General features: G+C 39.5%; 1 protein-coding gene across 1 annotated transcript in view; it reads left to right on the top strand.

Annotated features, from left to right (window-relative positions):
- The window catches only part of LOC124613789 (Down syndrome cell adhesion molecule-like protein Dscam2), a 273,808-nt gene that overhangs the window by 141,870 nt on the left and 117,083 nt on the right, over nucleotides 1–14,855 (top strand). Inside the window, exon 13 of the mRNA XM_047142510.1 lies at nucleotides 3,745–3,923. Coding sequence (XP_046998466.1) covers nucleotides 3,745–3,923 — 179 coding nt within the window. The remainder of the gene's footprint in view (nucleotides 1–3,744; nucleotides 3,924–14,855) is intronic.

Here is a 14,855-nt window from a genome sequence, read left to right as displayed (position 1 = left end):
GTCTGCAGTCTCAGATAACTGAAACCACACTCACATATTGTTACATTGTCAGATCTCAAAGTAATTCACACAAACAAGTTTATGGTTCAAATGGCTCTGAGCACTATGGGACTCAACTGCTTAGGTCATTAGTCCCCTAGAACTTAGAACTAGTTAAACCTAACTAACCTAAGGACATCACACACATCCATGCCCGAGGCAGGATTCGAACCTGCGACCGTAGCGGTCTCGCGGTTCCGGACTGCAGCGCCCAGAACCGCACGGCCACTTCGGCCGGCAAACAAGTTTATGATGCAGCCATGTCAAAGTGCCTGCACTTTGCAATCCATGTTCAAAGTCTCCTAAAGCTTGACCTAGTAGATAGTGTCAGAAGTCCCATGCGGCTTTTCGCGGATGATGCTGTAGTATACAGAGAAGTTGCAGCATTAGAAAATCGTAGCGAAATGCAGGAAGATCTGCAGCGGATAGGCACTTGGTGCAGGGAGTGGCAACTGACCCTTAACGTAGACAAATGTAATGTATTGCGAATACATAGAAAGAAGGATCCTTTATTGTATGATTATATTATAGCGGAACAAACACTGGTAGCAGTTACTTCTGTAAAATATCTGGGAGTATGCGTGCAGAACGATTTGAAGTGGAATGATCATATAAAATTAATTGTTGGTAAGGCGGGTACCAGGTTGAGATTCATTGGGAGAGTCCTTAGAAAATGTAGTCCATCAACAAAGGAGGCAGCTTACAAAACAATTGTTTGACCTATACTTGAGTATTGCTCATCAGTGTGGGATCCGTACCAGATCGGGTTGACAGAGGAGATAGGGAAGATCCAAAGAAGAGCGGCGTATTTCGCCACAGGGTTATTTGGTAACCGTGATAGCATTACGGAGATGTTTAACAAACTCAAGTGGCAAACTCTGCAAGAGAGGCGCTCTGCATCGCGGTGTAGCTTGCTCGCCAGGTTTCGAGAGGGTGCGTTTCTGGATGAGGTATCGAATATATTGCTTCCCCCTACTTATACCTCCTGAGGAGATCACGAATGTAAAATTAGAGAGATTAGAGCGCGCACGGAGGCTTTCAGACAGTCGTTCTTCCCGCGAACCATACGCGACTGGAACAGGAAAGGGAGGTAATGACAGTGGCACGTAAAGTGCCCTCCGCCACACACCGTTGGGTGGCTTGCAGAGTATAAATGTAGATGCAGATGTAGATGTAGATGTATTTAGAATCAACTGGAAAATCCAAGTCCAACACAATGTATTTCTATTCAAGAACTACTCCCAGTCAAGGATATTGTAAATGAAGCCTTAATGAAGTTCAGATTAGCAAGTTTTAATGAAATTGAAATACAGTTTCTTAATGAGTACATAAACTGTTCAAAACCTGTCGCTGATGGCATCAGAAGTTTAAAAAGGGACAAAGATACAAACTGTGGCTGTCTTCTGCCTGAACTAATAAGAATGCAAAGAATGCTAAGCAACTTGCAAATGTATACTGTGGTGTGCTGATAGAAGTTATTAAAGATTCTATAAATTAGAGGAACCAAAAGCTAAAGGTGGCATATTAGCATCCATACCTTATCCTTTTTTTTTTTTTCAAATAGAAATAGATACTGAAGGCTAGTAGAAAATACGTTAAAGAGCTGTTTATTTCAGAAATGTGGAAGATGAAACAAGAAAACAAATATGGCAAGAACTTGCAACATTTTAATAAAAAAAGGTTGAATCTTATTATATGTGTGTTGAGGACTCTGATTTCTGTAGCCAGTAATTGTGTGAACACTACATTTAGTCTGGAAACACAACAATATTTAAACTATAAATACATTTGTTTAGATTCCTTGGACAGACATCCAGCTGTAAAAAGTGTTTTTTCTGTGTTTGCCAAGTTCTGCTCCTGTTGAATGACTATTTCACTTTGATAAAATCAAACAGTGGAAAATCGAAGATGAAATGTAACAATATAATGAAAAAGATAGTTGCTACTCACCATATAGTGGAGATGCTAAATCACAGAAAGGCACAAAAAAGACTGTTGGACAGTTAGCATTTGGCCAACAAGGCCTTTGTCAAAAATAGACAATGTACACACACGCACACATTCATGTAAACTCAACTCGCACACGTGACCACAATCTGTGGCAGCTGGAGGCAGACTCCTTTGGTGGAATAACAATGTGACCACATGGATGAAACATGAAAGGTGAAATATTTGAACAGTTATTGGTGTTACAGTCAATGAGATAAATGGCATGTAACATAAATTCACTAACTAGGGATATTTTATTTAAATAAAAGTGTTTTGAAAATGTGTAGTTTACATTTTGTATTTCAGTACGTTTGTTTGAAAACATTTTGTATTTACATTTGCAATAGAAAAAATAAGTAAGTATTTGTATTTTGAATTTAAATACTATTAACAAACTAATTTGCAGATTTCTGGTGGTGTCATAATCACAACAGAGATTGATGACACTGTGCTTTTCTTAATTTGTGTGCGTAATGTGAATCAAAAGATTTGGAAGTTATGCAGTCTTCAGACTTATTTTATATTCAAATTTTAGATTTCTGGACATGGGTTTCTTATCAAAACTTTGTCTACTAAGTCCCCTCTACAGCAGCTAAAATTATGCAATAGAAATTCTGAAGCACTCTCTAGAAAGACATACAGAGTACAGAAGTTATAAACAGTTAAAAGTACTAAGCTAACATATTTTAGATGTTAATGTAAGACACAGTAAAGATAAAAAAGTAGAGAGTTAAATTACCTTGATTAACTATGAGCTGTACAATCATTAAATACTATTTTATGATGTACAATTTTTAATGTGTATGGGAATTTGCAAAGCTCACATACAGTAACTTTCATTTGCTTGTAAGTAATACTTCAGTTATTTATTGTGTGGAAAATCCTGAATTTTGCTGAGTTGCTTCAGAGACAGTATCGCCTCTTTGGTGTTCTGTAAGTGTCCAAGTAGTACAAGAAAATGTTTGCTTCAAAAAGAGGATAAAATTTTTTTTTTTTTTTTTTTATTTCATACACTGCTGTATGAATCATTGTTTAAACATATGCTATTTCAGAAATGGACAGGTTACCTGAATTTAAAATTAATGATGTTATTAATTTGGCATTGTCAGGGATTCTGAATAACATCGTGTCTTTCTTGTACTAACCCTGTAGTATAATTTAACTAGATAGACAAAAAATCTACTCACCAAGCAGTGGCAGAACACACACATAAAAGAGGGTTGTAATTGGCAAGCTTTTGGAGCCAGTGGCTCCTTCTCCAGGCATAAGGGTTGAAGGGGAAGGAAGAGGGGTGAAGGACAAAGACTGGAGAGGTCTAGGAAAACGGGGTAGACTTCAGGAAAGTCACCCAGAAGCATGGGTCAGGGGAGACTTACCAAATGGGTTGAGAAGTCTTTCATCTCATCTCATGTGGTAAGCCTCCCCTGACCCACATTTCTGGGTGACTTTCCTGAAATCTACCCCTTTTCCTAGACCTCTCCAGTCCTTTTCCTTCACACCACCTCTTTCCCCTTCAAGCTTTCTACCTGAAGATGGAGCCACTGGCTGTGAAAGCTTGCCCGTTACAACCATTGTTTATGTATGTGTTCTGCCACCGCTTGATGAGTAGATTTTTTATCTATCCAATTAAATTATTTTGTCAATAATTGAGTGTTTTCATTGTAACAACTCTGTAGTATGCTGCATGAAATAACAATATTCATTCTGTTCTTGTAGCTCTGGCACAGGGAATTATAACTTCAGTTCTGTGGTTGGTGATGGAGAGGAAGGAGGTGGTGAACTGCTGCTAGGGGGCCTTAGCAAATTCACTCGCTACTCTGTAGTTGTTCAAGCTTTCAACCAAGTTGGTTCAGGACCCCTTTCTGAGCCTGTCACAGCACAGACTATGGAGGATGGTAACATTGGCTCTTTTGTAATTAATTTTGCAGATTCTTGACATAGTTCTTTGAGCTGAATTTACTGCTTTGTATCAAATGCATGATGTTTTCCTTCAGCAATAAGTTTAGATGTACTGCATGATGAAAAGACCTTCACAACTTGAGGAAGATACTAAGAGAGTAGTTTGAATATATTCATATCAGCATACACCATTTCATGTAAACTAGTTTTAGTTTGCAATTTAACTTGTAAAAAAGGAGTTTGCTTTGCTGCATTGCAATGTTAATAATCACCGGCTGCTTCTGGTGACATGGTGACAGTGTTTCCTGAGCAGCCAAATTTCATCAAAATATCTTTCTAATGTCCTTTTACTGTTCTTTTATGTAGGTGATTAACATTATGTCTTTCTTGTTCTAACTGTCTAATATGCAACATGAAATAACAGTATTTATTTTCCTCTTGCATCTGTGGCACAGTGAATTATAACTTCAGTTGGAACGATGAAAATATTTTCCTTACTGTAACCTTGTTTCATTTAATTCTAGTAGCCTGGCCAGAATATGTTCATGAGTGCTACTGTTTCTGTTTGAAATGATAACAGAAGCACATTTTTCATAGTACCAAATAATTTCATGACAGGCAGGAACTTCAAGTTGCTCTCTTTCTCTTACACAGTGTTGTATCCTTGAGTGCTGGCCGGGATGGCTGAGCAGTTCTAGGCGCTTCAGTCTGGAACCGCGTGACCGCTACGGTCACAGGTTCGAATCCTGCCTCGGGCATGGATGTGTGTGATGTCCTTAGGTTAGTTAGGTTTAAGTAGTTCAAAGTTCTAGGGGACTGATGACCTCAGACGTTAAGTCCCATAGTGCTCAGAGCCATTTTTTTGTCCTTGAGTACTTGAGTGATCTTTACCGTCTTTCCAACAGCATCCTATTGCTGTTATGGTTTTCCTATACTATTGAGGAATAATTTACAACAACCAGTTACCAGCTGTGTGTAGATATTTGTTTTATTAGGTTACTAAAATAAAGTTGAAAACCTAAGTAGTGTCTGGATGCTGCAAATCATTCATTATTAATGTTTGTTACTGTCGTGGTATTCGTTCACTGAGAGAAAACCATATTTTATCATGGTATTTTGAGCTCTGTGGAAGCTATCCTGCAAAAACAGCCAGGCTAGCATGAAGGTTGTATCAAAGGATAATACAGATAGGGCCTAAGTTGGTTCCTTAATGAAGACTTCCTCTTGAAAGTAGATTATCTTTACAGGCACACAACTCTGCCAGGAAAGCATCTGTGGAATTTGAAATAGAAGAAGGAGGCAGTGTTAAACTGAAGATATTTCTCAAACGGAAAGCCTTCCTCCATGATAGCCAATATAGATTTAGGAAAGATTAGTCATACAAAATCCAATTAAGGTTTTTTTTCACGTGGCACCCTGAAAGCCATGAGTTAAGTCACTCAGAAAACTGCAGTGTTCTATGACTTCCGAAAAGTCACAGGTTATTAACAGAACTTGTGTCTGCCTTGGGCATTTCTTCATAGAGAGGACGCAGCAAATTATCTTGAATTGAAACTCTCTGATAGATGTGGAAATAAGGTCAGGATCCTTGCTGTCATGTTTTACTTGGCAGACACTATTAATAGTAACCTAAGACTTTTTGCAGATAATGCAGTTATAGATAATGAATTACTGCCTCAAGAAAAGGCTGCATAGATATCCAGTCAGATCTTGACAAGGCTTCAGAGTTGTCCAAGCTATCTTTAAATGTTCAGAAATGTAAAATTATGGACTTCACAAAATGCAGAAAATACACAGTAATATTTTATGACAATAATATCAGTGAGTCACAGTGGGTATCAGTCAACTCCTTCAGATATCAGGTTGTAACAATTTGTGGAGATGTGACATGGAATACTCACATATTCTCAGTTGTAGGTAAAGCAGATGGCAGAAATTTCATTCATTGGTAGGATACTGGGAAAATGCAATCACTCTCCAAAGGGGATTGCTTACAGAGCACTCAGATATTGCTCAAGCATGTGGGAGCCTGTATCAAATAGGATTGACAGTGTATATTGAACATATACAAATAACAGTAATACAGAGAAAAGAGGTTGGTTGATTCATGGAAGAGTGTCAAGGAAAGACTGAAAAACCTGAAATGGCAGACACTGGAAGATCTACACCAATGATCCCATGGTAAATATAATAACTATGTTTCAAGATCCAGCAATCTACATCTACATTCCATATTCTACAAACCACTTTATGCTGCATATTGGAGGGTATCTTGTACAAGTAACAGTCATTTCCTCTCCTAGCCCACTCACAAATAGATGGAGGGAAAAATGACTCTAAAAGCCTCTGTGTGAGCCCTAATTTCTTGCATCTTATCTTCATAGTCCTTATGCAAAATGTACGTTGATGGCAGTATAATCATAGTGCAGTCAGCCTCAAATCCCAGTTGTCTAAATTTGTGCAATAGTGCATTGTGGTAGGAGCATCATTTCCCTCCAGGGATTCTCATTTGAGTTCACAAATCATCTCCATGAAACCTATGTGGTGACTGAACCTACCATAACAAATCTAGCAGCCTACCTTTGTCTTCCTTTAGTTTGACCTGATTCGGATCCCAAACACTTGGACAGTACTCAAAAGTGTTTGCACTAGCATTCTATATGCCATTTCCTTTATGGATGTGTTACACTTTCCCAACAGTCTCCCAATAAAATCAAGTTGAGCATTCACCTTCCCTACTACCAACCTGATGTGCTCATTCCATTTCACATCACTTTGAAATGGTATGCCTAGATATTTAATTGAAGTGACTGTGTCAAGCTGCATCCCACTAGTGCTGTATTCGAATTTGATAAGACTGTTTTTCCTATGCATTTGCATTAACTTACATTTTGTACATTTAGAGCAAGCTGTCATTCATCACACCAACTAAAAATTTTGCCTAAGTCTTCTTGTATATTCCTACAGTCCCTCAATGATGACTTCTTTCCGTGCACCACATTGTCATCAGCTAACAGCAATAAATTGCTGCTCACCCTGTTCATCAGGTCATTGATGAACACTTGCTGTCGAGAACTGCATACTGGGTTCCATCACTTAAAAAAATCTCCATGCCTCTCAGATATCTAGGAATCTAATCGATATGCTCAGACATCCATCAGCAATCTGCAGTGGGGCATCACGTCAAATACTTTCTGGAAATCTAGGAATGTGGAATCTGCCTGTGTCCCTCCATCCATCACTCGTTGGATATCATCTGAGAAAATGACAAGCTGAATTCCACATGAACGATGCTTTTTAATCGATGCTGATTTGTGGACAGAAGTTTTTCTGTCTCAAGGAAATTCATTATATTAGAACTCAGAATGTGTTCTAGAATTCTGCAGCAAACTGATGATAAGGATATGGGTCTGTAATAATGTGGCTCAATTCTTTTACCTGTCTTATGTACAGGAATCACCTATGCTTTTTTCCTGTTGCTTGGGACATTTTGGTGAGTGAGATATACATGATAAACACAGACTAAGAGAGTACTTTCTGTGAAACCAAACTCGGATTCCATCTTGACATGATGACTTATTTGTTTTCAACTCTTTCAGCTGCTCTCTATGCCATGAATGCCAGTTTCTGTGTCCTCCATATGAGCATCTTTTGGCAGTCAAATGACAGAATGTTCATACAATCCACTTGCTTGAATGTTTTCTTAAATGTGAAATTTAAAATTTCAGCTTTCCTTTTGCTGTCTTCTACTGGCACACCAGTCTGGTTGATGAGTGACAGGATAGAAGCCTTTGATATGCTCAGTGGTCTTGTACATGACCAGCATTTTCGCAGATTCTTGGGAAGAATGATGGTGGAAGTAGTTGTATGCTTCACACATGGTTCTTCTTATGGCCGCATGAATTTCTACTACCTTTTGTTTGTCAACATTTGTGCACTTTTTTTTAACCAAGAGTGCAACAATCTCTTTTACCTCAACAGTTTCCAAATTTGGTTACTAACCCATAGAGATTCCTTTTCATCCTTAATCCACTTACTTGTCACATACATCTCCAGAGCATGATTTACCATCAGTTTAAACTTTGGCCATAATCCCTCTACATCCATCATACTGGAACTAATTGAAGTCCATTCATTTTTTAAGTGGGATGATAGCAACTGCTTATCTGCTTTTTCTAGCATAAATATTCTTCTAGCATTCTTGATGGATATCATCACTATGATGACATGATCACTGCAATCCCTGTCTCTATACTGACACTGCTGATAAGGTCAAGCCTGTTTGTAGCTACAAGGTCTAAAATATTTCCATTGCTTGTGGGTTGTCTTACTAGTTGTTCAAGACAGTTTTCGGAAAACATTTTCAGAAGTACTTTACAAGACAATCTGTCCATACCACCTGCAGTGAACCCATATATGTTACATGTATTCTCAGGCAGCTAAAGTCACCTCCAACCAGGGGCAGGTACTTATAGGAGGTGTGCACCCCTCCTTGTGGGGCTGCCCGCATTGCCACCCTTTCTTTGAAGAAGAATCACTCTTTGTGATTAAAAAGAGACTAATGGGAGAGATTCTTCAATACAAGCAAATGAGTATAAATGCCCTTAATGATTGTGATTCTGTTATACAAGCATTGTCTGTTTGTCCTAGATCTGACTATCCTACTTTGCACATGCTGTATAAAATATTTGCTTGTCTACCTGCATCTACTGCTACAAGTAGAAAGAATTTTTTTCAACATTGTGGCATATAAAGTCATAGCTGAGGTCAACAATGGAGGAGGATTGACTTAATGGCTTACCTCTGTTGAAAACTCACCCTGACATTGATTGTCCTACTGACGATGAAATTAACCAATTTGCCAGGAAGAATAGGGGCATAGAATTCATCATTTAAGTAAGAGAACCTCAATTGTAACTTTTTTATATCATAAGATGGCATTGTTTTGTACATGCATATAATCAGTTGGTAGCACAAGATATCTTTAGCGCCCTCTCCTTGAGGTTTTCCTGTATCTGCCACTGTTTCCAACTGCATGATCTGAGTGTTTCCACAACTGGTGGGTGGCCAATAAAAACATCCAGCAATTATCTTCATATTACCTAGACCCATTACATTCATCCCGATAACTTCATATTTCCTAGAGCTGTTACATGCATCATATAACTTCACTGATACACTCAAATACAACCACAAAAGAGAGAACATTTTTGTCAACTGCAGTCACACTTCCCCTTTAATTTCCCTTTTCAATACATGTTCCATTAATTGCTAAATATTCAGAGCTTTCTACTTCAAATTTCAGAAAGCTCTCAGTCTAAAGAATAATTTAAGCACAAGAAATTTCCTGGAAGTCAGTATTCTGGAACTCTGTTATGAATACTTCAATAATTTACTTTTAAAATTTTGACAATTGAAGTGTTTACTTTCTGTATGCTCTGATTCAGCTGTCTGCATATGCCCGTCAGAGGGCATCAGTTTTCTGTCCTGTGTGTGTTTTGGTGGGTACACCAAACCACAGGGAAACATTCATGTTCCTATTAAGGTCACAATAGACTGAGTTCACGAAATGAATGAAGCACTAACAAGTCTAGGATATAGTGAAGTCAGCGAAGAAATACAACAGTACCAAATCAGTAACCACTCAAGATTGGAAAACAAACTGAGTCATTTTGCGTTTGCAGTGGTGTGATATGAACAGCTACAAGGTACAGCAAGCAATGAGCAGCACCATAAGCCCGGGCTACTGGCTCAACAGCAAACAGACACTACTGGTTGGAACCACATGATGTGCATATCTTAGAGGTGGCTCCTCTTATGATGGCAGTCTACAGCCGCTGCTTGCAACCTTGTCGAATACAAAACTGAAATTACTGCCCACCTTAAAAATTGCCCATGTGCTTTCCACAAATATTCCATTACTTCAGTAGCTGCTTCCTTTGTGTAATGCATTCCTGACCTATCAAGGGGAATCCTACAACTCTTCACACTATGATGCAGGTCCAGAAATGTGCTGCCATGACCATCAGAGAATCAATAGTGCATCTGGTTGAGACCTTCCACTCTGATGCAAACCAAAGAACCTTGACTGACTCTAGGTACAATGCTGCAAATTGTTAACTCTGCTTGCATTCTTCAGCACTTCTACCAACCACACATAGGAACTGAGGATGTCCTCAGAACCCAAGTGACAGGCGTCATTGGTGCCAACTTGTAGACTACTGCACCCTGCACCCTCATTAGCCAAAGGCAGGGCCTCCTCCACATCTTGAATGAGACAACCTGGCAGACACACTGAATGCACATTGACATTCTTTCCAGCTTTGGACATTATTTCCCTAAAAGGCTCCATAACATGCTTAATTTAGAGCTTCCAATAACTAGTAAACCCTTCCACCCCCCCCCCCCCCCCATGTGCCTAATCGGACCCTGATGAAGGAGTGGCCTCCTGTCCACTCACAAAGCGAATGGGCGAGGTCAGACTGCCAGCCTCCACACTGACTCTCCACCTCAAGTGACAAACCTGCTTAACAAGCCACCACTCACCCTGCATGAGCACGAATCCCCCAAGTTGACTACACAAGAAGTTTCCTCAATACCAGAGCCCATTGGCGAAAGAAGCAATGCCTGAGCTGAGGTGTCCCATGCAATGCGCCTATTTCTCCACTGCCTTCACATCCCAAGGTAGCAGCCTCCGGATAGCTGACAATGGCTGTTCATGAACTGCAGCCAGCTCCTCCTGCAATTGCATGCAGCACGCACTCCATCCTCCTACTAGTAACTTAAGAATTAAACTATGAAAACAAACAGAAAAGCTAAATATGTGACTCACTAGTCTCTTGGCACTTCACCAATGGAGGCTGGCAAGTGATTAAGTGAAGAATTGAGGAATATGCTACATACTCCAACATCTTGCTCCCATAGGGATTGCAGAAACAAAATTAAGTTAATTACAGTACACACAGATGCATTTAAACAGTTATTCTTGCCACACTCAATATGTGAATGGAATGAAAAGGAAACCGAACAACTGTACATTGTTGTTATAAATGGAAATGAATTGTTATAACTGTCAGAATTTGCATTTGAATGCCACTGTAAGCCTCTATAAAATAAAGTAAAAACTAACCCTTCATATCATGTACCACTCAGAAAATTTCTTCCTGCGAGGTCTTGTCTTGTCCTTTTAAAATAGTAGATGATAATAAGTTAAAATTAATTATCACTACTAAGAATACAATTTCATTTAATAGAGCAAAGTTGCACTTTTAAACGTCATGAGCATTTACTGCCAGTGTACTGATGAAAGCTTATACACCAATAAACAGTGGAAAGATCAGTGTGGTGTTATTTGCTGGGAGACCTTGATGGTTTTGCAATTTCCTACTGGGAAGATATCATTTATTTGTGATGTATGAATGACATGTTAGAGTCATCTCTTTGACAGGTACTTTCCCTTGCTTACCTCAACAAAATTCCATGTAAGACATTTTGATGTTTGCAAAACACTTCCAGTAAGCATACAGTCCACATGCTCACTGAAGATTTTCTGTGTGATGGCTGCCGCCACACTTTTTCACAAAAACTACAAAAGTGATAGCTTGTTTATCACATGTTCTGCCAATCTTGTGTTGATGCTCAAGTGTATGAAAGTAAAAGTATAAGGCAAGTTGAAAAAAATATACTACCTGAGGATAGACAAGAAAGGTATTGCACAAGATGATTTAGCTTCTAATTTCCTTCAAAGTTGCCGCTACAACTCTGCGTGCGTAACTTGGCAATTCTTCCCTCTCTTGAGATATTTACCTGCCCAGACAGCCAAGTTCATTGAAGCGCCTGCTTCTGAGTGGGGTGTTATGCTATCCCTGTTTCAAATCTTCCCCACAGATTAACAACAATGGCTGGGGTGCCAGCTAGCTTGGGTATGGAGTTTAGGTGGTTTCGCACATCCCCCTAGGAGAATGCCGGTTTGGTACCCACATTCTGCCTCAGATACACACTACATAAATATTTAGAAAACTTTCTCTCACTTGCACATGGACTTTACTCTCCTTCCTGGGGAGTGAATATGAGACTGATGACCTTTGATGTTTATTCTCTTTAAGCCCATAATCAGCAGCAGCTTTAGACAGTTACAAAACTCTGCTTCTGAAGCAAAGTAAAGAATTCCAGGCTACCATGTTCCTGGCAATCATTGATTTTGAAAAGGCCTTCATTTCTGTGAAACATTATGTGCAGTGGCAGGTGTTGCACAAGTATGGTGTGCCACAGAAGATTCTAACCAACATCAAAGACCTTTCTGATCACTATAAATGATGTGTGTCCCTGAAAGGAAATCTCACAGGGCCAACAAGAGTCCAGCAGGGATATCTTTTGTCACCAATACTTTTTCTATTTGTCCTTGACTCAGTTATGAGAAGAGTCACAGCAGGCACAAGAAGAGAAATCTGATGCGGATCCATGAACGTCTGGAGGATTTGGATTGCACAGATGACTGTCCTATTAGCTCAAATGCTAGCAGATATGAAAGTTAAATTAAATTCCAAAACAAGCTGAGATTGCTGGCCTCAAGATAAATATAGATAAAACAAAGGAAGTGAGAGTAAATTCTGGGAATATGGGAAATGCCTCTGTTTACAGGGGAGCAGCAGGTGGAGACTATCAACTCATTCTTATATCTGGGTAGTTGGTGACGGAAGATGGTAGAGCTGGAGAAGATGTAAAGAACCACATAAAAAAGACAAATGCTGCATTCAAACAGTTGTATCCAATATGGCAAAACAGAAACATCATGTACATGAAAGAGGGTAGGAGGGGGAAGTAAAGAGAATTAGAAGGACCAGGGCAGAAATGAGAAAATGTCAGGGACAGAGATAGTTGGCAAGTTCTGCTAGATACTCTATGCCCCCATTGCAGCCAAAGGAATTAAGTTAGTAAGTTACAGGTTGCTGCTGTAATGGCCACTCTTGTTGTGTTGATACCTGTAGTCCTATTGTCCAAAAGGTTTCTCAGTACGCCTGCCAGGTGCTCTTCATTTGGATCTGTAACATGGCCTGTGTGGCATTCTTGCTGCTACTGTGACAAACAGATTCTATGTATCCAGTGCAACCATAATCAGTATAAAAACCTGTGTGATAGGGGCTTGTGTCTGTTTATGATGCTAAGAGTTTTTAGAAGAGAAAAGCAAAGTATGATAGCAAGAAGGAGATGAATGAGGATCCAAGAGGAAGTTTTTGGGTGAGAGATCATCCAGTTTGAGAGCTTCAGCAGGTATCCACTATTCAGACACATCCTGTGTGGAATGACATATCATAAGGCTGATTCCGTGTGAGTGACTACAGCCATATCTTGACTCATGCCTTGAAGCTTGGTAGACATTGTAAGTAAGCCTGGCCTGCTTGTTTCTTGCAGATAAAGAAACTCAAACCTTCAGGCTTGATGTGAACTCACCAATCATAATGCTAAGGTGACATCTCTATGCTTTTTCCATTGTTGAATGAGAAAGACACTGACTGAGGAGACAGCTGTTATAGCAGTCAAAGGACTTGTGTACAACAACAGAACAAGCAGCAGTTATAGCTATTATATTTCGGTGTCTCCTATCCAATGTCCAATGGTCCTGCTGATGAAGGAATAGCTAATTTTCTTCAGACATTGAGGGTTACTACTAAGGAATAACAAAAGATGAAAAAAAGCAAAGTACTTTTTAATCCCTTTTCATTACTAACATAGACAAATATGTACATAAAAATGCCACAATCGCTGACATAGCATGCCTTGTGGCACACTTCACAATTTCTCTTTGTCAACTGTTCTCTCCAGCTTTCTGAAGAGCACAGATCTCCTTTTGCATTCCTTACTGGACTGATATCACTAGGAGAAAAGATTTGTCAGATACATGGCTTAGCAGTGGGATAAAAAGAGACTGTTTCCAGAATAAATATTTCACTCTGAAGTGGAGTATCTGCTGTTGTGAAACTACTTGGTCAATTAAATCTTTGTGTTAGAGGAGGATTAGAACCCAGACCCATGGATTTTGTAGAGTTATCCATATCTACTTCCGTGCTCCAGTCTACTAGTACATTTCTCTGTGTTATTCTTTTTTACCAACTGTGTCAGTCTAGCAGAGTCTGGAGAAGAACCCATAGTTGGAAAAACAAGAGGGAAGAGCTGACAGATTGAAACTCTAAGGCATACCTTGATAGCGCAGTTGGTAGGGCACTGTTCACAAGTGACGAGGGCCCAGGTTTGAGCACCATACTAGCACAAAATTTTATTATGTCGCAATATTATGCAAAAGACAGTTGCTACTCACCATATAGCAGAAATGCTGAGCCTCAGGTAGGCACAACAAACAGACTGTCAGAAAGTGAGCTTTTGGTCAACAAGGCCTTCGTTGGATATAGCCAACATACACACACTCACTCACGCAAACACAACTCACACACACATGACCACAGACTCTGGCTACTGAAGCAAGTAGCATTTGCCTGAATATGTGAGTCTATAATCAACGAAGACCTTGGTGTATGAAAGCTCACTTTGTGGCAGTCTTTTTGTTGTACCTATCTGCAACTCGACATCTTTGCCATATTGCGAGTAACAAGTATCCTTTTCATAAAGCCTTGTTTATTCTGGGGCAATGCCTTGCAACACTGTGACATGCTACAAAAATGTGCTGTGTGTCATCTAGTAGTATGCTACAAAAGGCAAGATCTTGCAGCGTATATTGCATGGGGCAGGTTAATTTATACCAAAGCAACAGAATTAGTGCCACGCTGAGTCAGTCTTGCAGGAGCATAGGTGATCAAGTGACTGCACTGGTGGCTTAGTTTGTCATTGCACGTGCTGTTAGCAATGGAAATGAAAATCAACAGAAAACAAAATGATGATCGAAGAGGAGAATATGTCAATAAGGCTCACATATG

The sequence above is a fragment of the Schistocerca americana genome, chromosome 4, assembly GCF_021461395.2.
Source record: "Schistocerca americana isolate TAMUIC-IGC-003095 chromosome 4, iqSchAmer2.1, whole genome shotgun sequence".
Classification (NCBI taxonomy): domain Eukaryota; kingdom Metazoa; phylum Arthropoda; class Insecta; order Orthoptera; family Acrididae; genus Schistocerca; species Schistocerca americana.
The sequence above is the reverse complement of the archived record's forward strand: the minus strand, read 5'-3'. Positions and strand labels throughout refer to the sequence as shown.